Source organism: Chionomys nivalis, chromosome 4, assembly GCF_950005125.1.
Source record: "Chionomys nivalis chromosome 4, mChiNiv1.1, whole genome shotgun sequence".
In the NCBI taxonomy this organism is placed as follows: domain Eukaryota; kingdom Metazoa; phylum Chordata; class Mammalia; order Rodentia; family Cricetidae; genus Chionomys; species Chionomys nivalis.
In genome coordinates this window covers 58,668,899-58,692,777 of record NC_080089.1, presented here as the reverse complement: position 1 = coordinate 58,692,777, position 23,879 = coordinate 58,668,899, and the positions used below count along the sequence as shown (strand labels likewise).

The window sequence follows — 23,879 nt, the reverse complement described above, 5'->3', positions numbered from 1 at the left end:
TGCCTGCCTCTGCCTCCCAAGTGCTGGGATTAAAGGCGTGCGCCACCACCGCCCGGCTACGCTTATTCTTTTTTGATTGTTTGTTTGCTTGCTTTTTTGTCCTGATGTTTATCTAGATTTACATAACTCAGAAATTTGCATTTTTGATATTGTATGCCCATGGTGAGGAAGTGTCACCCCTTTTCCTTAAGCCAGTTTCTTTCCTCGTAAACAACATGGGTAGAGTGATAGAAAATGATACTTCAAGGCAGGTGTCCTCTAGAAACAGGAGACATTCCACACTGAGTGAACAGCAATCGAGATTTCTTAGTGGTTAAGAGCACGCGGGTTCAGACCCCAGCTCACGAGAGAAGGCTCACAACCTCTGGTATCCATTGCAGGGTATCTAACGCTCCCTTCTGTCTTCCATGGCACCTATACTCAGATACACAAAACCACACATATATACGTAATTAAAATTGAAAAACTGTTTTCTAGAAGACTTGAGCCAAGTGCATCCAAAAGGATGCTAGTCTAAGTTTAAGTGAAGTATGTGCTAAGTCTGAACAAAGATGGGGCAGTGTAAAGAGGAATAAATGGATCTAGGAATTGTTGATGTAGAATGAAAACACTGATGAAAATTGGGATGGAAGAAAAATTTTTAAAATTTATTTATTTATTATGTATACAGCATTCTGTCTGCATGGATGTCTGTAGGTCAGAAGAGGGCACCAGATCTCATTACAGATGGTTGTGAGCCACCATGTGGTTGCTAGGAATTGAACTCAGGACCTTTGGAAGAGCAGCCAGTGCTCTTAACCTCTGAGCCATCTCTCCAGACCAGGGGATGGAAGAAATTAAACATGCTTTCTAAATTTCTCTTTCTTTCTTTCTTTCTTTCTTTCTTTCTTTCTTTCTTTCTTTCTTTCTTCCTTCCTTCCTTCCTTCCTTCCTTCCTTCCTTCCTCCTTCCTTCCTTCTTCCTTTGTTTCTTTCTTTCTTTCTTTCTTTCTTTCTTTCTTTCTTTCTTCTTTCTTTCTTTCTTTCTTTCTTTCTTTCTTTCTTTCTTTCTTTCTTTCTTTCTTTCTTTCTTTCTTTCTTTCTCTCTGAGACAGGGTTTCTCTGTGTAGTCTTGGCTGTCCAGTAACTTATTCTGTAGACCAGGATGGCCTTGAACTCAAGGAGGGAGAGGAGAAGAGAGGAAGGAGCCAAGGGAGTGGGGAGAGGAGGAAACTAGAGGTTTCATGCCTGTAATTCCAATACTCACAGGCTAGAGCAAGAGGACTGTTATGAGTTCAAGAGTCACCTGGACTACATAGTGAATTCCAAGGAAGAGCAATGAAGAATCTGTCTGCTTCCATCTTAGTCTTAAAAGCTGTCTTACAGTAAAGACAAGGTTCATTCCTGTTTAGGACTAAACCTTTGTTTCTCAAGGATTGGTCTATGTCCCACCTGTAACCTTAATTACAAATGATTCTGTACTGCACTTAACTACAAGTGTTCCAGGAACGGCAATCTTGTTTTGGTTTCAAAAACATTGTTTGTAACCACCTTGCAAACCTACCTTTGTTTCAAAAGATTTTATGCCCACCTATGACTACCTTGTTATACCCATCCTGTAACCACACCATTGTTTCAGGAGGTTGTTAGGGGTAACTGATGTGCTTATGTTCTGCTCCTGTAACTCTATTTTGCCTGACTAATTCCCCATTTGGAAACCCCCTACCCCTGAGCTATAAAAACCTTGTCTTCCTCACAGCCAGTGCTGACCTCTTGAATCCCACCTCAGCGCAACTCCTGCACACAAATAAAAAAAACTTGCTTTAATTAATTTGGCCATGATGATTTGGGTCAGTAGTTTTTTTCCCCTCCCATCTTTGGGATGAATAGGAGGAGGGAGGAAAAGAAGGAGAGAGGAGCAAGGGGAGGAGGGAAATCCCTCAGTTCCAGTATTATTGGATGGACATTATTAAAACAGTGGTGGAGGATAGGAAGGAATGACAGAAACAGCAGAACACATAAGAAAGAATATCAAAGTAAACTGTCAAGTAAGATTTTTCAAAAGGGAGGAGTAAAACAATTCAAAATACAAAACCAAGTCACAAGATATACTGCTTATTTATTGAAATGTGTCCTGACTTTAACATGTAGCTTGTCCCAGCCTTATTGAGAAAGGCTCTGGATGGGACTGATGCCAGATCACAAATGCTACAGGACATTGTAGTGTCCTGGAGCATGATGGGAAGGGAAATGGGAATACAAGTCAGAACAAACTAGAAAAGTAGGTCCAAAAGACTTCAACTCTTCCACTAGAGAAAGATGGGGCATGTGGTGGTTGGGGAAGCTGGGGCTTAACCTAGGAAGAAGTCACATACATATTCAACTCCCTAGTACTGCACACACTGAGCATTGTGGTTCATAATTGGGATCCCAGCATGCAGGATGTAGAGGGTATAGAAGATCAAAAGTTCTTGAGGCCAGTCTGGGACATGTGAGATTCTATCATGAATAAATATATTAACAAATAGACAAGTAAACGAACCAGAAACAAATTTGACTCAAGCTAAAATGTAGCAGAGAGGCCAGCAATGTGGGTGTGTCATGTGCGGCGTCCAGGCAAGTAGACACCTGATGTAGTGTCAGACAGTGACTGGTGGTGGCATTGTAGAGGGTAGAATTGAGCTCTGAGCTCTAAGCAAATGCTGACTCAGATGATCTGTATAATCATAGCGAGTCATGTAATTTTTCTGTCTGTCCCTGTTATGGCTTTCAACTTGAAAGGATCTAAACTCACCCTGAGACAAGCCTCTGGGTATACCTGTGGCTGAGTGTCTAGATTATGTCAGTTTCTGGGTACCTCCTGTGAAGGATACCTTGATTATGTTAGCTGCAGTGAGAAGACTCACTTTAAATGTGGGTATTACCATCCCCTAGGCTGAAGCCCTGGATCACAGAAGACAGAGAAGGCTGAACACTAGCATCCATCCCTCTTAGGCTGAAGCCCTGGATCACAGAAGACAGAGAAGGCTGAACACTAGCATCCATGCCTCTTAGGCTGAAGCCCTGGATCCCAGAAGACAGGGAAGGCTGAACACTAGCATCCATGCCTCTTAGGCTGAAGCCCTGGATCACAGAAGACAGGGAAGGCTGAACCCTAGCATCCATCCCTCTGAGCTTCCTCACTGCAGATACACTGTAACCAGCTGCCTCAGGTGTCCGCAACAGTGGTCTGTAACTTCAAACTATGAGCCAAGATAAATCCCTTCGTATGGTGCTTTTGTCAAGATGTTTAATCACAACAGGAAAAGGAGGATAATATTGATACACCTACATCAATAACAGAATGGAATGAAATAACACCCACTATTGTGGTGGGTGGGCCTTCTGGAGGAGATTTTGCGACTAAGTTACATCTTTAGTGCTACATCTACTGCTGAACACTCAACACACTGGACTCAGCCAGCACAGAGGTGACACTTTGTTGCCCAGCTGAGTGTCCAAGAATCCTGACTTTCAGAAACTAGATAAACATCAGCAGTGTCTTCTGAATTTCTCCATTCAAAGATCCTTTTTTTGGTGATGTTATTAAGGTAACTGACCACCGGCTCTCGTCCACACACTTGGCTACACACCAGCGAAGTGGAGGAGCTCCTCCTCCTCCAGTGTCTGCTTGTTGGCAGCTCTGCCTCTTTTACACCCTTTTGGGATTTCTAAGATTTCCCTTTGTAATCTGCTAAAAAGTGATCCAAAAACAATTTATTAGTAGGATGGGTGTGGAAACTCCTTCAGCCAACAGCCTTTAGGATACCAACCTACTTTGGGAGTGGCCTCATGTACTTTAAGTACAGATGAAAAGTGTGTAGCCCTTTTATTTTCTGTTGGACTCAGTTCCAGTTCCCAATGCACACAGACAACTGTGGATCACTACCCTTACTGTGCGTTTATCCCCAAATAAATAAACTTTGTTACACTCCATTCTGGGTGGTTGTGGAACTCTTCGATACCTACTACAATTTGATGCCCAACATGGGGCAATGTAACCCACATAAAGCCCACGAAAGCTTAAAAAAAAAAGACCGCACACCCCTTTTCATCTGCGTTTATAGAACATGAGAGCATGCCCAAAGTGGGCTGGTATCTTAAAGGCTACTGGTTGAAGGAGTACTCACAACAGTGGTGCATGCCTGCACTCCCAGAACTCAGGACATGCAGGGACGATGGTCAGGATTTCAAAGCTACATAGTGAATTAAGCCTGAGTTACATCATATCTTGTCTCAAACTATATGTTTTTTGGTTTTATTTTAGACAAGGTTTCTCTATGTAGCCCTGGCTGTCCTATAACTCACTCTCTAAATCAGGCTTGCCTCAAACTTAGAGCTCTGCCTGCCTCTGCCTCCCAAGCGTGGAGATCAAAGGTGTGTGCCACCACCACCCAGCTCAAATTTTCAAGAAAAAGAAAAAAGAAAAAAAAATCACAGTTAAGTATCAGACACTGCAGAGAAAATGTGATTTAAGTCAAATTCTGGGATGGAATTTTAGAGAAGGGTATAGGTCGGTAGCAGAGCACTTACTTAACATGTGCAAGCTGTGAGTTCAATTCCCTAGCATCGCAGTAACAGGAACAGAAGGAGGTGACCACTGAGATGTTAGAGTGCTCCATGTTTGCAGCAGTATAGGAAAAGATGCTAATTTTAAGCCATTCAGAGTTTATTTGTAAAGAAAAAAACAATTTTGCTTAACAAAGCATCCAATTTTGATTTTCAAGGTAATAAAAATCCACACAAACAAACAAAACAATGACACACATGCTTTCTATGCCAGACCATCTGGACCTTGGCTCAGGTTAACCTCAAAAGATACTGATAAAAATGACATAGATCCAGATTTCACAGGTGCTAGGAATATTAGATGGCATGTCTCGTATAAATACAGAACACTTTCCCCTTTTCTTCTCAGTTACTGACTTCCCATACACTTCAATGGTCTAGAAGTTTCTTAGTGCTAAGGTGGCACCTGTGCCTCCAAGTCCTGATAAAACATACCCTCAATGATCCACTGAAGTGCACTTGAAGACACTGGGGACACCACTTTATCCGGCCTGAAGGTGCACAGCTGGCCAAGTGCTCTCTCTCCATTTACTCCATTTTTATTCTGGAACCTCTGATACCTCCTTGGATTCAGGGGAGTGGCAGGGAGTCCAGGATGACTGGTGCCTGCAGGCCACTATGGGTATTTCTCTGCCCCCTGGTGGTTACATCAAGAACCCTAGCAAGACCAATTCTGTGCACTGCACATATTGGCTGCTGGCCCCAGACCACTGTCTCTGGCCTCAGGACAGTTTGAGGTCTGACAATCTTCAGATAAATGCCCTCATGGACACTGGACATAGCAGCAACTGGGAAGGCTGGGGGAAAGCATGTCCTGCCTTGTCTTGACCAGGCTACACTGGCTTTTGAACATTAAAGAAAATGTTTCAGAGAGAGTAAAAAGTCAAACTTAGTTTCAAAAACTGTTCTCATGGTTTCTTCCTTCACTGACTCGCAACAGTGCTTGCTTTTCCCCTTAACATTGGCCCAAACAGTAGGAACACCAAAGGTGTGGGGGAGGGCGGGGCATTTAAAGTTCATCAACAGTGTTTTTGTTACTAGGGCTGTCAGGTGAGAGCCTGGGGGCTGGCAGCCCCAATAGATCTCAGCCTCCTGTCCTCAGCAGACCAAACAGAAGCAGAAAGGTTTATTCAGTGTGCAACAAAGAGTCCTCAGTCTTCTCCTTCTCCCAGCATGTGCACGCGCATGCATGTGTGAGGGTGGCACCCACGTTTAATCTCAGCACTCAGAAAGCAGAGGCAGGTGGATCTCTATGAGCTCCAGGCCATCCAAGGCTACATGGTGAGAGTCTTGTCTCAAAAAAGGAGAAAAAAAAATAAGGGAGGGGTGGAGAGGTGGCCCATCAGTTAAGAGCGCTTGCTGTTCTTGCAGAGAACTCACATAGTGACTCACAACTGTCCATCGCTTCAGTTCCAGAACACACAATTCAGATGTGTCTGAGCAAAACTCATACACATAAAGTCTATAAAACAAATAAATGGGAAAAGGGTGATACAGAAGGAAGGTATCAAGTGTCTATATTTTCATTCCTGCCTGTATGATTCCATTTCTGCAGAGTCCTTGTCAGGAAGCACCCCTCAAGCTTCTACGTAAGAGGTAAAAGAGTTCCTTTGGTGTAACTGAAGCCTTAGCTTATGGTTCTCCAGGTTAGAACCCCAGGCTTGGCAAGGTGGGACTGTGAAAATTTCCTAAGAATTTGTTCTAGCAGAAGGTGCTCACTCCATTTCTATAGACATGGCATGACAGAAGATTCTAGTGGCCAATCAGGTTCCCAAAGAACCTGACTGAGGGACTGAAGGTTAGCCGTTAAGGGCCAAGTTTGGCTTAGATTACCTCTCAGCCCTGCCTTCCAAAAGCTTCAATCCAGTACACTGGAAGAGGACACCTGGAACCTGCAGACCAGGCAAAGGGACTGCAACCAGCAGGGGGCAGCCCGAGTCTGCAGCAAGACAATTCCTCTCGGAGAACACCAGCTCACACAGGTGAAAGACCCTCCTCCAGGAACATGGACTTGCCCCCAGGGCTTTACTTTCCAACCAGCTGTGTCATCCACTCCACGAGGCTTTGGGCTGAAAACCAGGACGGAGGAGTGAGCAGCTGTCTGCATTACTCCGGATTTGCTCAGGGATTCCAGAAACAAGTCCTCTAGACTTAGCACCTTGCTGGGAGTGGTGGTGCACATGGTAATCTCACAATTTGGGAGGCAGAAGGCTTAGAAGTTCCAACATATACATACCAAGTTCAAGACTAGCCTGGCTTTCATGAAGCTCTGTCTCAAAACAAAAAGAGAAGAGAAAAATGCAATACTTTATCACAGTGCCTGAACCAAAGTATTTGTTCAACACAAGAAACCCGAAGGAGAGTACACCAGAGGTTTCTGGAGCCCTTGCCACTGACTGGAATTCCTTTTAGTTCCTATAGCATCTTCTTGCATATACAGAACCCTTGGAAGTGACACAAAATGAAGTGACCTGAGGATAGAAGTGTGGCAGTGACATGGCATCTTCAACCTGTGTGACCATCCAGGCTCAGTCCTGTGCCTAACCCTCGGGCCTGTGTAGCTCCATCACCTAGAAGCAAAAGGCTAGGCTGGCTGTTCCTGAGACCCATTCATGATCCTTTTGCTTTTTACACAAGCAACCCAAGCTGATTAGAGAAAATGCCACATCACTCTTTATTGAACACCAGTGCCAGCACCATCCTCCTTCTCTCTAGTCACAGGGGCACAGGGGCACATGGGCAAGGGGCTCTATCCCCTGGCCGGTAGACAGTGTAAGCCTGGCCCCGTGACTGTTCTCTTAGGGCCAGCATTCTCCTGGGTGCTCAGTGCTGTTGGTCACGGCTGCTCAAACTCCTGCTCACAGTAGCCTATACTGATGGGCTGGGCTTGGACCCCTCGCCTGTAAAAGGACACAGAAAATGAAGGTGAGTAATTCCGCCTTGGACCATAGCAAGACCTTCTGCACAATAACCACAAGCCCCTTCCTCATTTTAGTGAGTCTCAAAATATTACTGTACCCAAATCTTCCTTTTTCTATCCTGCAGGTCTCTACTCCCCAAACCCCCCAAAACTAATTATGATAGAAAAGAGGTCAGGGCCTGGGGGGTGTCTGATGCTCTTGGCCCACTTGGATGTCCACTCCTGCTTCTAATATTCTACAAGAACAGCAGTGGAGAAAGACTGAGCTGGGGATTAACCCTGTCCTTTGTCTCAGACTCAAGTACTAAGAACTGAGCTAGGGACCTCCAAGCACATCTCCATCATTATCAAATGAACATGCTTAGAGATAACAAAACATTTCAGAGTCACCCGGTGTCTGCAAGACTCTCAGACGCCTCCTCTGCACTAGGCCGTGTTTTTAGGTTAGAAAGACCCAGCCAAAAAAAAAAAAAAAAAAGAAAGACCCAGTCAATAACTGAACCAAGGAAATGACTGCTTACACATGCCCACAGTCAAAGGAGGTGAAGGCATTCATGAGAGCCCATCAGAGCTGACAGGTTCAATTCTTGCTTTCTGCTGACTTTGAGCAAAGTACTTAGGAGATATATGTGCCTAAAATGGGGACACAATTTCCCACACAAATTCAATGGGGTGGAGCCTGTCAAGAACAGTGCCTGGCACAATAAGTTTCCCAAAGTTTCAGCTCTTATTCTTTTCTTCTCAGTTTGGGTTCCTGAGCCTCAGATCTGCCCACAGCCTGCTTACCTCAGCAGCTCACAGCGGAAATGCGACAAACGGTTAAAGGCAAAGTCCATATCAGTTGTCAGGTTGCTGCTCCACAGTCTCTCAGCAATAGCACCGGCTCTTGGCCTATGGGAAGGAGTGCACAGCAGACTGGGCCCCACGCATCCTCCTTCCCAGACTAGCTCAAGGCAGAGAGACATGAATGACACCTTGTTCAATGACAACAGCAAGGCAGAGTCTCTAATTCAGCTCCAAGGCTCAGCTCCACCATCATTAGAACCACCCTCATTAGCATGCAGTCGGTGATCCCAAGCTCCTCCTCTCTCAAAGACACAGGAATAAGGTAAGCCTTAGAAGCTGAGGAGCTACCTTAACTTGGTATACCCAACCACACTTGGGGAGGCTACTGAGGAAATGACCTCATTCTTCCAGAACTGGATCCCAAGCAAGTACCCTGTGTTCTTTATGGTATGTGCGAAGCTGAGACAGTGGCCGTTCTCCTGCACACCTAATGCTTACTGGAGGCACACACAGGAGACAGGAGTCTCGAATGCAGAGAAATAGCGTCTCAATGCCCTTCTGCTGGCAGGCTGAAGGGAGTGAGCCTGTGAGGTTCACAGAAGCCCAGCCCTCAAGCCTGACTTCTCTCTGCCCTCCTGGCCTCACCCCAAAATACTTACCAGAGCCTGGGGACCAGGTTTGTGCTGTCCACATACTCTCCCCACATACAGGCCTCCCCTCCAATAACTAGAGCCTTCTGTTCAGAGGTACCTGAGGGAAAACAACAAAGGGTGTGTGTAGGGGTGGGGGGGGTCACTTTGAACCATCCTTCCAGTGTGGCCTCCTCAGACAGGCCATTTCATTTCCTAAATTGCCATGTGCTGCCCTGCTTCTCTTAACTTCCACCCTGCACCTTAACCCAGACTCTTGGTCAGCCAAGAGAGTACCCTGCTCTCACCATGAAATGCCAGGGGCTCCACTTTGTACATGTCTTTCCAGTCAGGGCCATATGTTACACGGTTCAGGTACCAGGGAGCAGACAGCAGGGCCCGGAAGCCAGCCTTAGTGATCTGTTCCATCTCCTTCATGTAGTCTACTGGTACCTCTTCCCGCCATACCTGTATGATTGTGTCTGGTCGAACCTGCCATGAAAGGTCAAAGGGCAGTCATGATAGGGACCGCAGATTCTTGAGGTTCATTCTTATGCAAGACACCTGGGCCAAGGGGAGTATGTTCTTGTTTCCTAAGCAGCAAAGGATGCTGCTTCTGTGACTGCAGTCACTCATCTCACACACACCCTGAGGCGTTCCCTCCGACAGAGCTCCCGATGCTCCCTCCCAGGCCCACTGCAGCTTCCTATACACATGGAAGTAGTAATTACTTGGTGAGAACTTAGGGGAAAAGCAGCGGGGCCCAAGCAAGGAAAAAGTCGCCCCACTCAAGATTCAGAAGATTCATGCCTATAAACTGTACATAAGGCCTCAGGAATCCAAGCAGCCATGGTTAGGTAAGAGGTTCTGACTCTAAAAGCCCGGTGGTCACACCCTAGCTCTTTTAGAGAGTCAGAGAGCGATGGTACCCAGTTCTCTGACCAGGGAGATGGAGACACGGGCGCCTCTTCTCTGACCCTGGCTCACCTTCACTTTATTATCAAACACTTCCTGCCACACCACATAGCCCTTGTCATAATCAGAGACGATGTCCAGCAGCCTGGAGAGGAGACGAATATCAGCAAAGTGTCACCTGGCCGTGTGTGCCAGCCCTCTAGGTGCCAAGCCAGGCAGGGCCTATCCCTGACTGGGCGTTCCCTTCTCTGGGTCTACCATCTGACCACTCTAAACCTGAACGGAGAGGATAAGGGACCCTCTGGGGGCAGGGGCTGACCATCCCCCACAGGAGGTGACTCTTAGTGCGCCCCACCCTCCTTCCTTCCTCACGTCTGGATGTAGAAGGACTCCAGCTGCTTGAAGTCAGTAAAGCCCTTTTTCTTCATGAAGGCCTGGATATTGGGGTTGGATCTCCTGAGTAGCAAAAGAAAAAAAGATTAGTTCTTTCATCAACCTGAAATCATGACAACTTACAGATTAGGCACCTAGCAACTTCCCCTTCACCTAAAATACTGAAACCACCAGAGACAGCAGAAGTCCTACAGTGAAGGTATGGCTACACGAAGCTGTGATGAACCACGAACACAGGCTGAGACAAACTCTCAGGGAGAGTGCACCTTCCATCCACACCAAAAACCAAGGCTAAACAGGAGCTGTAGCACGTTGGACATGGTTTCCCCTCTGCTGTTCTAGCTGGACACAGAGCTGATGACCTGTGACCTGCTGCAGGTTCCTTGTCCTACAGTGTCTGTTTTGTTTCCATGTGCTTCTCGTTATGTTCCCAAAAGACAAGCTATTTTCTCAGACACAACTCTGGGGCCAACTTCTCATAAACCCCTTGGCCTCTTTTGAGCTCTATAGATCTGAGAGTTTGTATTTTATGAGTTAACATTAATTAGGTCTTATCACTTAATTAATCTTGACTTCGTAATAAACTATTTTTTTAAGATTTATTCTTTATCAGTATGTGTATGCATGTGTGCAGGGTCCCCCATGGTTCCCCAGAGGCCATAAGAGGTCAGATCCCTTAGATCTAGTTACAGGCATTTGTGAGCTGCCTCCTGACAGATCAGTAAGTGCTCTGTAGCCTGTACTAGACTTATTTCACATCCCAGTCAGTTTCTCTTCCCTCTTCTCCTCTCAATCCTACCCACCCCAACGCCTCCTCTGTTCCCACCCCCCAATCCACACCTCCTTCATTTCCATTTAGGAAAGGGCAGGTCTCCCATGAGTATCAAAAAAACATGGCATATCAAGTTGCAGTAATACTAAGTCCCTACCCTTATTTGTGCTAGACTTTTTAATTATTTATTTTATATGTATAGGAATACTCTACCTGTATACATGCCTTTATGATAGAAGAAGGCATCAGATTCCACTAAAGATGGTGGTGAGCCACCATGTGGTTGCTGGGAATTGAATTCAAGACCTCAGGAAGAACAGCCAGTGCCCTTAGCCGCTGAGCCATCTCTCCAGCCCCTGTACTAGACTCTTGATTAGACTATTTTAAGCTTTGCAAGTAAGAATTATTTTTCTTTAGCCCCCATTTTTCCAAGATAGTTATGGGCTCAGAATGAGTATATTCATAAATATCTCAGGGATGTGAGAAAGTTGGAAGGGCTCACACTAACAGCCTTGGTAGTCACCAGGGCCTCTCTGGACTGAGACATGGCTCCCTCAGCAGATAGTCCCTAAGTAGTGGCAGTAGGCCCATAATGCTGCCCTATATTCTCTGAGTAACCCACCCTCAGGCTGGTGCACGAAGTCCAAAAGGCTCCTACCAGCAGGTGAAGTCTACTTCATCTCCTCCCAGGTGAAGATAAAAGTCCGGGAAGACAGAGCTGATCTCCAAGAAGAATGTGCTCATGAAGTCATAAGTACTGTTGAGACTGGGGTTCACGGGTCCAAAGGTGCCAGAGGGATGGGATCCAGAGTAGCAAGGAGTTAATAACCCAGGGACACCTAAGTTAACAGAGAACCCACACAAGTGTTACAAATACAGACTCCCATGTATACTGCTCCTACACATGAGGCCCTTAGGTTATAGAGTAGATGTCTGTGTTCATCCACACATATAGCACCCAGCACTCACAGTAACAACCTGTTTAGTCACAATCAAATAAATCCAAATCTAGCTGCCATCAGAGGTGGAGGCGGGGTTATAGGCACATAACTACTCATGTGTACTCCTGACCCGATACAGCATAAATCACCCAGGTCCTCAAGGTTGCTATTCTCCAGTGGCTCTCAGCAACAAAGCAAGGGAAATGGCTCACTGCACACATTGACAATCTCTCCTCTCTAGCTCCTGCTACCCAGCTCCACATTTCCTGATGGGTGTCTCTGGGCTGGGAGGCTTTCTGCTTCTGGCTGAGGCCAGGTAGCAGCCTTTTTCAATCTTCCCGAGAGTACAAAGTAATGGTGACCTCTGGAGGCCAGCCCCAACTTCTTTGTTTTTTTGTTTTTTGTTTTTTTAAATTGAGGCAGGGTTTTTCTGTGTAGTCCTGGCATGCACTCTGTGGACCAGGCTGGATTCAAATTCAGGGATCCGCCTGCCTCTGCCTTCTGAGTGCTGGGATAAAAGTTGTGCCTCCCTACCCCCTAAATTCTTTCAATACAGATTCCACCCTGGTGATCAAACTCCTCAGTATCTACTCTAAGGTACAAGAAATCACAACAATGTCTGGGAAACATCTTCCCCTTTGTTGAGGGGTTAGAAGCCTAGGTATAGTTATTAGCCTCAGGCTGGATTTGTGGGCTTCCAAGCTGTGGGTTTACAGCTATGTACCAAAATGCCTAGCCTCTTCTCTCTCTGATTCACTTGTTTTATGTGCATGGGTGTTTTGTCTGTATATGTATCTGCACATCAGATCCCATAGAACTACTGTTACAGATCTTTATTAGTTGCCATGTGGGTGCTGGGAATTGAACCCAGGACTTCTGGAAGAGCAACCAGCTCTTTTAACTGCTAAGACATTATCTCTCCAGCCCCATTTGCCCATATTTTAATAGTAAAAGTGCTCTCCTCTGCACAAATTAAATATTTCCCAGGATCTGCCACAGACAGGAAGACTGGGGCACCCTTGGGAACGGCATGGGTAGCAGCAGCTAGGATGAAGACAGTACCGCTAGACTCAGTCGGGTCATCTGCTTGCTTGGCAGCAGGAAAGAACTTCCTCTAAGCAGTTGATGGAGAACAGTTTCCCCAGGGCTAAGGCAGGATATGTGACATAGAAGAGCCAACACTCTGGAGCCCCTCTCTGGGCAGACCCATCCAACTGCAGCATTATTCTTACCTGGCCCCCAGGACAAAGTGTGACCAGGAGTGTCAAATTCTGCCAGCACACGGATACCACGAAGCCGTGCATATTCAATGACCTCCTTCACATCCTGTGATGTATAGATGTGGGTGACAGGGTTGTAGGACCCCTGAAAGACAGAAGAAGCCCTTCAGATTCTCATTCCCTGTGAACACTTGTCGACAGCGCATGTGTACTGGGGACTTCTTCAAGGGTCTTTATCATAATTTTCCCAAGATTAACGCATCTGCTGCTCTCTTTTGGAGTGTGTGCATATGTGGATGTGGAAGACCCAGGGAAACATTAGGTGACTTCTTATTTTCTAAGATGGGCACTGTGGTGGTTTGAATAAGAATGGTCAACATAGGGTCATAGATTGAATGTGTGGTCACCAGGGAGTGGCACTATTAGGTGTGGCCTTGTTGGAGGAAGTATGTCATTTGAGGTGGGCTTTGAGGTTTCGGAAGCTTAAGCCGGGCCCAGTGGCTCTCACTCTTCCAGCAGCCTGTGGATCTCGATATAGAACTCTCAAGTTACTTCTCCAGCACCATGTCTCTGCAGCTCATGTCTGCCTGCATGTGCCACGCTTCCCATCATGATGACAACAGAATAAACCTCTAAACTGTAAGCAAGCCCCAATTAAGTACTTTTCTTTATAAGAGTTGCCATGGTTGCTGGGTGATGGTAGAACATACCTTTAATCCCAGCACTCAAGAGGCAGAAGCAGTTGGATCTCTGTGAGTTCAAGGTCAAACTGGTCTACACAGCTAGTTCCAGGACAGTCAGGGCAACATAGAGAAACCCTGTCTGGAGAATGCTGTAGTAATGGTATCTCTTCACAACCACAGAACAATGACTAAGACAGGGTCACTCACTGAATCCAAAACTAACCAGTAAGCTCCAGGGATCCACATGTTTTGACTTCCCCCCTCCCCATTCTCTACCCTCACCCAGGGCTGGAGATCTGAATTCAGGTTCTCGTGATGCTCAGCAGACACTTTACTGTCTTACCTATCTCCCCAGTGCCACATCTACTGTTTCATCTGAGCATTATAAGGTCAGTGAGATAAACAACAAAGAATGATGTCCATTTAATAGAATGTATGTAAATAACACATCAAAAACCAAAACCAGAAGGTATTATCTCCTGACGGTTTCAAAACAAATTAATGTATGAACTTGAGTCCTTGGGCCTGATTCTGAAGTATCCTTTGCTTGGGGATGAGAACACTGCTCTTGAGAATCTGGAAGCTGTTCGGTAGAGCAAATCCTACCTTTCTGGTGAGCACCGGGAAAGTGAAGCTCTCATATGGGAAGGAAGAGTCGTCTACCAGGTGCCAGTGGAACACGTTGAATTTATTGTATGCCATGACGTCCTGGAGGTCAGAGCACAGATAGTGAGCCCTAAACTGGCAGATTGCTCTACACATAATAGCAAATTCAACCTTCCTTAAGCTCCAGGAACTTACTCATAGGGACTCTAAGTCAGATCTTCCTGTGAGGGAGCAGGTTAGAGCCCACTGACATCTCCTCTCTCCCAGATGAATTCTGGCCACACTGTGAGAAGAGTTGCAGCCGCTGCAGAACTCTCTTGTCTTTCAAAAGTCCCCATATATCTCAGAGCAACACGTCCTCCTGCCATCTCTGTGATCTGACTGGAGGCCTGCTAAGAACTCCTCAGCAGCCACACCACTTAACTCCCACAAGCCAAGGCTCACATATATGTAGCTCCCTTGGTCCCAAAGGGACAAAGAAAAAGGCAGAAAAAGGCATCACCAGGCAATGGTGGCGCATGCCTTTAATCCCAGCACTCGGTAGGCAGAGGCAGGAGGAGCTCTGTGAGTTCGAGGCCAGCCTGGTCTACAAGAGCTAGTTCCAGGACAGGCTCCAAAGCTACAGAGAAATCCTGTCTCGAAAAACAAAAAACAAAACAAAACAAAAACAAATGAACAAACGAACGAATGAACAATAGAAAGAAAGAAAGAAAGAAAGAAAGAAAGAAAGAAAGAAAGAAAGAAAGAGAAAAGGAAAAAGGTAGCCACATGAGCTGCCTGCCCATCAAATCCAGGAACATTAGGAACTTCCACCGCAAAAGCTTTAGTATAAACTTTCCTGTACTAGTGACTTGATTAAACTGCAGTCAGCTTTTCCTAGCAAGAGAAACCAACCTCCAAAACAGTAAAAGCAGCACTGTAACCGAACCACTCTTACCCTGGAGTATGCAGTCTTCTACGCTTTTCCCAGGGGCTCATACCGTTACACACAGACACCCTCCCACCCACCCACCCCTGTGCTAAAGATTTTATTTATATGAGCGTTGTAGCTGTATGTACACCTTTATGACAGAAGAGGGCATCAGATTCCACTATAAATGGTTGTGAGCCACTGTGTGATTGCCTGCAGTCCAACTCATGACATCTGTAAGAGCAGCCAGTACTTTGAACTGCTGAGTCATCTTTCCAGTCCTAGACATCCTCTCTTTTATTTAGGAATATGACATATATTATCCCTTGCCCCATTACCCCAGAACCAATACTTGAAATGAAGAAGGCCTTAAGGCCTGGTTACCAGTGTGTCCAGGATGCTAGACAATGGCAGGTAATGGCGAGATGTATCCAGCAGTACGCCCCGGTGAGGAAAGCGGGGAAAATCTTTAACCTTCGTCTTGTTGATAAAGAACTGCATGGATCAAACATTAAATGCTTCAGGATTCAAAGGGAGCTTATCACAGTGACAGAAGAATTAGAGAGACTTTCCCAAGATCCCCAAAAGTCAATGTGTGAATGTTCTCCAAAGCAACCATCCTGTCCTTCCCACCAACCTCCCTGCATCAAAACCCACAAGTAACTGTCCCATACCAACTAAACACAAGCATTCCATGAACTACTCGGTCTACATACTGGATCTTCCCCGAGCTAGCAGGTTTATTGCTTTCAAAGCAATGTGGCATCAAGATAATTACTAAATGGCACACGTTATAGTATCTCTACACAGACCAAATCTACCAACCTTATCTCCTCCAATACTCCCACTGGGGCAATCTGGAGCCATCAAGACTCTATTTAAGCAAGACATGATAGATTTTGGAGGAAATCCCAAAGCCCTCTTGGAGAATCCATACTCACTGTTCCCTCAGCTGATTTCCAAACAAGCTGACTGAAAGTCTCCAGACCTGTGGAGAAGGGGTGAGGCAAAATTAAGACCCAGGGAGTAAAAGCGATGCATCCACTTAGAAAAGGGGACCCAGTGTGCTGCACTTCACATCTCCCAGTGGACTGTGAAGAAAGAATCACAACACTGAAGTTGTATCTGTAACTGGGCCTCTTCTGTATCTGAGGGGGAAACCCAACTGCTGGAGGCTGAGGTATGAGAGATGCAACTGCAACAGCCTTGGAGTCTGCAAGGCCCAAGCACAGGTACACTGAGTTCAGAGTATTACATGTTCTCAACAGCTTGGGTCCTACTTCTGGAAACTCAACAGAGGTTCCACAAAAAAAAGTCCCCAGATTTCAAAATAGAAGGCTCCACAAGACCTCAGTGTTTAGGCAGAACCTGGCTTGAAGCACATTACCGTGTATTGTTTGGGCCTCTCCCTACTTGGAGCGGGAGCTCAAATGTTCTATACCTGAAGACTTGCACCTTTTGTGCAAGAAAGCAGAGGACAGAGTGGGGTGGGGTTTACTCCAAAGAATACAGGTCAGGCATCGGAATGACATAAACTCAAGTGTGCTTGCCTTGGTCCCCAAGAGCTGGTATTACAGACGTGAGCCACCATGCCCAGCTTTTTTTTTCTTTTTCAAGACAGAATTTCTCTGTAGCTTTGGGGTGGCAGAGGCCCGCAGATCTCTGTGAGTTCGAGGCCAATCTGGTCTACAAGAGCCAGTTTCAGGACAGCCTCCAAAGCTACAGTGAAACTCTGCCTCAAAAAATCAAAACAAACAAACATGTGTGCCACCAACGCCTGGCACCTAGTTTTTCTTTTTTTTCCCTCTCTCTTAAAGAGATGGCTGGTCTACCTCAATTGCCCAGAATGACCTTGAACTCCTGGGCTCAAGCAATCTTCCTGCTTTAGTCCCCTCAATAGTTGGGACTATCAGCATGCACTACCACAGCATGCCTGGGTTAGTTTTACTTCTTGAAGTCTTTGCAATCACGTACTGAGCGAGCAGGACAGTGTCTGTGGCAGGGTCCTATCTCCCGTTGCCATATGTGCTGCTATGCTCTACCAAGTGTTAGAGTTATGCACAGCACAAACTGAGGAACTACCCCAACCGCCCTCTTTATTTCCTATGTGGGTATTCACTGTCACCTCCTACCCCACCTGCTTACCTCGGAGTGCGCCCCAGACAGTCTCAGAGGCGAGTAGACACTGGTCATCATTTATGGTTAGGGTGTCTGAAACGACAAAAGTGAGACTAGAGCAGGTATTCTATTTTAATCTCTGAACAAGCAAGCAAACAGGAATGAGGATGGGTAAAATGCCTGCAATCACAAGGAATCTGAGTTTGGGTTTTCAGCACTCCTATAAAAGCCAGACTCTGTGGCACATGTAACCGATGTGCTGGGGATGGGACAAGCAGATCCCAGGAGCTCACTAGCCAGCCAGTTTAGTGAAATGACAAGCCCCAAACTCATGAGAGACACTTTAAAGAAACATCAGGTGGAGAGTAACTGAGGAAGACACCTGATACTAAGGTACAGCTTTCATTTGCACATACACAAGTATAAATACACCCACAAGAACACACTGCACACAACCATATGAACAAACATACATATCTCACACATACAAATGAATAAATCAGTCATCAACACCACCACCCAGCAGGGTGGATACCACACTGGTTCTGCAGGCCTGGCAGATGATACACGTGGTTTAAGCTAGGCAGGGTCCCCTGCAAAGCTCCACCCAGCTTGCAGGTTAGTTTCCCCACCAGAACCTTGAGATCCTTCCTATCAGCTTTTTTTTTTTTTAAGATTTATTTATTATGTATACAACATTCTGCCTCGATGTATTCCCGCACGCCAGAGGAGGGCGCCAGATTTCCGTACAGATGGTTGGGAGCCACCATGTAGTTGCTGGGAATTGAACTCAGGACCTCTGGAAGAGCAGCCAGTGCTCTTAACCTCTGAGCCATCTCTCCAGTCCCTTCCTATCAGCTTTTAGCTGAAAAGTATGACATTGACTTAAGTAAAGGGAGCTGGAAGGCCTGCAGAGTCCAGTCCAGTGTGCAATGCTGACAACCCCTCTGCAGCCATCTTGCATTGCCTTTCCTCCAGACCTCAGCCAGTTCATTCAAGACTCTGAGGCAGATTCCAGGACTGAGATGTTCACACTGGAGGCTTCTAAGTCCCAAATCTATTGTTCAGGGACATGAATCTCAGGACTAAGGATTTAGCGTCACTGTAGTATAAATGACCCCAAATTTCCTCCCCCAATATAAGATGTCCTGAGGGAAAAAAAAAAAAAGCAAAGTGTCCATATTTTCTCCTACCCACCTTTTTTCTCTTTTTCGAGACAGGGTTTCTTTATGTAGCCCTGGCTGTCCTGGTACTCTCTTTGTAGACCTGGCCTGCCTCTGTCTCCCAAGCGCTAGGATTAAAGGTATGTGCCACCATGCCTGGATATGTGTCCACATTTCTTGATCAGTCCCCTGCTCAGTCCAGAAGGCAAAGAACACACCCCTGGGACTAAGTGAAGAGTCTGTGTGACATTTTCTGTGGCTCTTGACACTTCCTGAGCCCCAGGCCCTAATCAGCAGCAGCTTAGCCCAGGAAAGCCGGAAAGACAGTCCCAGACAAGAGCTTGTTTTGAGGACAAGGAGCATGGTGGTACTTACAGTTTTCTACCGACTCCAAGTTAGGAAACTCGTTACATTCAGCCGTGACGACGGAGACAACCAGAACGTTCTTCCCCAAAGTCTGCTGTTTTCCTGTGAAGACAGATAATGCTCAGTGGGCTGGCCTGCCCCAGGGGCAGCAGGGTAACTCAGCTCTCCACACAGGCCCCTAGTGCTCTCCCCTCTGAAAGGGAAAGGAGGACAGAGCTTTTACCCTTGGCACTGGCCCTGTCTGGTCATGTCTATCCTTCAGTCTGCTTGTGTTCCCACTTCCCCCAGGAGCCTGCTCTGACCCTGTCTAAAGAAGCTGGCAGCTATCCTTAACCAGGGCTCTCTGTTTCTAGCTACTGGTATTGCCCCAAGCAAGATTCCAAGATCCCAACAACGGCTTCTCATGAGATACAGCTTGAGAACACCTGGGTGTGCAGAGCAGACTCCGAGACTGGTGGAAGGCTGCGATGCACACCAGCGTCACAGGACTCAATAATAGTTTTGCTCCTCTCCAATCATTTTTTCCATGATCAATTTATTTGTCTGTTTTGAAACAGAATCTTGCTATGTAGCCCTAGCTGGCTCTGAATTTGCTACACGTAGATAAGGCTGGTTTCAAACTTGTGGCAATCCTTTTGCCTCTGCCTCCTGAGGGTGCGGGTTATAGTTATGAATTATAGCTATAAAGCTCCCATACCTAAGGTCCAGACCCGGATTTGTTTTTCACGAAAGGGAGGTCTACTCTCTGCTGTATACCCTTCCCTCACTGTAGACTAGCACTGTATGCAGTGCTGCTCTTCAAAGCTCCGGGTAAAGGCGTTCCTTTGTTAAAGCCCACGAGGTGAGGGACAGATGGAACTGGAGACTGGAGGGCCCCATGAGAATGGGTCTCACATGAGGAAGCTATGCCCTCTGTGAAGGCTAGTGGCCTGCTTCCTTCCACTCTTGTCCCTTTTGCTCATAAAGGCAAAAGCCATCCTGCGTTAGTCACATACTCTGTAATGATGATCTACAGGCCCCAGGCCGTGCAGATAAAAATGCCAAGGCCAAAATACTACGCATTTACGCATTTCTCTTCTTTTTCCAACTTTCTCTGTGAATTTCAGGATGACCTGATTTTTGTTGTTGTTGTTTTATTTTCTGAGACAGGGTATTGATTGATCTCGAACTTGCAGCAACCCTCCTGCCTCAGTCTTGAGTGCTAGGATTTCAGGCATGCACATCATACCCAGCATTCAAATGTTCTGATCTTATTGCCTTCAATGGGATCGAATAAACTCTTTCTGCTCTTTCCTGGAGCTATATATACGCCGCTGACCCTACAACACTGAGACTCCCTACAAACTCAAAGTCAGGGATAGGCTGGCGTGGCAGAAGGCAGAGAGAGTCTTCAGAACCAGACTACAATACCAAATGTTATCCATCTCCAAGCAGAAGGGACCCAAGTGCCAAACACAAACCATGTGAAGAAAGCCAGACAAGGGATGCTAGGCCCTACCCGTATGTATACATCTCAGTTTACAGGATGCCAAGCAGCCAGTCAGTAAAGCAGTCCCCCCATCACACCCCAACCAGAGCCAAACGGATCTCTCACCTCACACTAAGTATCCCGTATCCCCACCCCACTAATTCCTGCTAAAACCCCTAGGGAAAGGAATTTGACTCAGATTTATCATTGCAACTCCATCCTTCAGAGTCTGTAGTGTCTTCCTAAACTTTATAAGCAAAGGAGCTTAGCTCTCCCAACACACACCCACAAATCCCTAGCTGGAGTCAGGCGAAGAAAGCTGAAGAGCACAGTGCTCTGTGAACCACACCTCATCTCCGCCCTTTCAGCCATTCTTACCCTCTCACACCACATGGCTGAATGTGACTTCAGACGGCTCCTCTGACTGTGTCCTGACATCATCCTCTTGGCCGTCAGTCTGCCCATATTTAATTACCACAGTCACTGCCCTGATGGCACAATGGAGGCGAGCTGCAAACACCAGGCTTGTCTGAGCCACCATTTGGAAGGCAGGAAAGTTCCCATTTTTTGTTAAATGTCATTTTCCTCTTTCTAAACACACACATTTGCTGTCTATAATAATCTGGGCAAGGGAACTGTGTCACTGATGCCTTTGAAGACCCGAAGAGCAGGAAAGCACTTTCGCCCCCAGAACAATGTCTCTCAGATAAGGGCTCCTTCAGTTACAAACTGCTCTGCTGCCTGCCTCCAATCTTGTGGAGATGAATCCCAGCACTCCCAAGACTGCCTAGTTTTGGGATGATAAAGAAGTCCCTTCAGAGGCCTGGATTAAACAAGCTCCCAGAGGGAAGGTCTGGGGGAGGTGGCAGAACAGGAGGGACACTGGGTCATCTGAAAGGATGTAAACACTGTATTGGCACTGTTTTCCGCCTCCATGTTGCCGCTGTGCCAGCTCTGAAGAGAGCAGGAAACAGGCAGGAGCCAATCCAGCAGCCTCTACACTCATCAACACTCCAGCCCTGAGAACTGAGGTGTGGGAGGCCGGGTATGGCAAAGTGCCTGCTCAGCCAGCAAACACCTGGGCATGTGTGCCATGCGGTCAGCTGGGAGAACAGGAAGCTGTGAAGTCTCAGGTGCCCAGTGGTCTGGTGCTTAAGTTGAGGGCTGGGAAAACTGGTTCTGCTACCACCAAGCAGAACAGGTCGTGGGCTTCCACTTCCCTGTAAACAATGGCAGGGGGAGGCCACATTCCTGTTACCAGGACCTCGTGACTCCAAAAGGAGAAAGTTCTCCAGGGTCCTACTGCCCGCCCTCTACCTCCTACCTCGCTCAGCACCCTCATTTCATCAGTTTAAATGAAGTGTTCTCTTCATTGGGCTACAGAAGTTCGTATGCTTTTCTAACTAAAGACGTAATTGGAACATTAAAGCAGTTCAAAGGCATCTAAGGATTAAATTATAAACATCGTTTTCATCCTTCATCTTCCTCTCACTGCCAAGCTTCCACTTCCGCAATACCTTGATAACACAACACTGCCTCTTCACCACAGACATGGAGTTCTGAGAACAGGGCCTTCCGTGACCAAGTGGACTCTACCACACAGCTCCTCTGTTTCCTGTCAGTACGTCCGAGATCTCCCACCCCTACTCCCTTCCTTGCTGGCCAGCTATGCAGGTATAACCTCAACAATACTCTCAATAGCTTGGCTATCACACCCAACAAGCAAAATCTTTAATCCTGATCAGTTTAACATCTGCCAGCTGTGCCTCAACCCTGTGCCTCCTGCACCTGTCTCCTGGGGCCTGGGGGAGAGACAGAGAAAGCAGGACTGTGTAGATGACTCAATGCTGAAGTCCTTGATGCACAAGCATGAGGAACTGAGTTCGATCCCCAGCCTGCACCAAAAAAGCCAGAGGTAACAGTGCACACCTATGACCAAAGGCCTGGGAGGCAAAGACAGGAGAATCCTGGAGGCATGCTGCCTAGCCAGTCTAGCCCAATCAGTGAGTTCTATAGTCAATGAGACTCTGTACAAAAAATAGGAGAGGGACTGTGGAAGACACCGAACATCAACTTCTGGCCCCTACAGCACACGAATGGACATGTGCACACGCATACATTGACCATATATACACCCACCCCCCCATCCAAGAAAGTTGTCTTCTGTGTACACTACTGCCCTCTTCTATTCTCTGTGGCATCCATTTCAAGGTTGTGCCACCTCCCTCAATTCTAACCCGGTCCTACCTCCCTACTTTCAACAGACTGAGAACTCCCACCCACTTTACCTTCTCTTTCCACCCACCCAGCACACCTGCAACACTGCACCTGTCCTTACCTTCCTCCCACCTCACAGCACACATGTAACACTGCACCTGTCCTTACCTTCCTCTCTCCCTCACAGCACACCTGCAACACTGCACCTGTCCTTACCTTCCTCACTCCCTCACAGAACACCTGCAACACTGCACCTGTCCTTACCTTCCTCCCACCTCACAGCACACGTGTAACACTGCACCTGTCCTTACCTTCCTCACTCCCTCACAGCACACATGTTAACACTGCACCTGTCATTACCTTCCTCTCTCCCTCACAGAACACCTGCAACACTGCACCTGTCCTTACCTTCCTCACTCCCTCACAGCACACATGTTAACACTGCACCTGTCCTTACCTTCCTCTCTCCCTCACAGAACACCTGCAACACTGCACCTGTCCTTACCTTCCTCTCTCCCTTACAGAACACCTGCAACACTGCACCTGTCCTTACCTTCCTCTCTCCCTCACAGCACACCTGCAACACTGCACCTGTCCTTACCTTCCTCTCTCCCTCACAGCATACCTGCAACACTGCATCTGTCCTTACCTTCCTCCCACCTCACAGCACACCTGCAACACTGCACCTGTCCTTACCTTCCTCTCTCCCTCACAGCACACCTGCAACACTGCATCTGTCCTTACCTTCCTCACTCCCTCGATGGAAGAGCTTTCCCTTTACAAGCACTCTGGATCTCCCCTCAGGTTCCTCTTGTATAAATTATCCCCCCACCAAGTCTTCAAGTGATTTATTTCCACTGACTCCCACCAGCATTAAAGAATTTGCATCTTGGGGGCTGGAGAGATGGCTCAGTGGTTAAGAGCACTGGCTGCTCTTCCAGAGGACCTGAGTTCAATTCCCAGCACCCACATGGCAGTTCACAACTGTCTGTAACTCGAGTTCCAGGGCATCTGACCCTCACACCAATAAACATAAAATAATAAAAATAAGTTTAAAAAAAAAAGAATTTGCATCTTCCTTAAGTGTATATCATCTCAAACATTCTTTCTCCAGGTTTCCTGCCTTAGAGAAACTGTAGAGGAAATGCAGTCTGGGTTGGTTGGGACCGGACAGACAGAATTTAAA

At 46.8% G+C, this 23,879-nt stretch overlaps 1 protein-coding gene across 1 annotated transcript in view; it reads right to left on the bottom strand.

Annotated features, from left to right (window-relative positions):
• Positions 1–4,687: 4,687 nt before the first annotated feature.
• Hexa (hexosaminidase subunit alpha) overlaps positions 4,688–23,879 on the bottom strand; it is a 33,547-nt gene continuing 14,355 nt past the window's right edge. The window contains exons 2-14 of the mRNA XM_057767048.1: positions 19,018–19,110; positions 17,507–17,572; positions 16,303–16,349; positions 15,746–15,856; positions 14,452–14,553; positions 13,175–13,307; positions 11,660–11,840; positions 10,209–10,292; positions 9,909–9,981; positions 9,230–9,413; positions 8,952–9,042; positions 8,293–8,397; positions 4,688–7,486 (exon numbers count right to left, since the gene is read on the bottom strand). Of these exons, the coding sequence (XP_057623031.1) occupies positions 7,423–7,486; positions 8,293–8,397; positions 8,952–9,042; positions 9,230–9,413; positions 9,909–9,981; positions 10,209–10,292; positions 11,660–11,840; positions 13,175–13,307; positions 14,452–14,553; positions 15,746–15,856; positions 16,303–16,349; positions 17,507–17,572; positions 19,018–19,110 (1,334 nt within the window). The 3' untranslated portion in view covers positions 4,688–7,422. The remainder of the gene's footprint in view (positions 7,487–8,292; positions 8,398–8,951; positions 9,043–9,229; positions 9,414–9,908; positions 9,982–10,208; positions 10,293–11,659; positions 11,841–13,174; positions 13,308–14,451; positions 14,554–15,745; positions 15,857–16,302; positions 16,350–17,506; positions 17,573–19,017; positions 19,111–23,879) is intronic.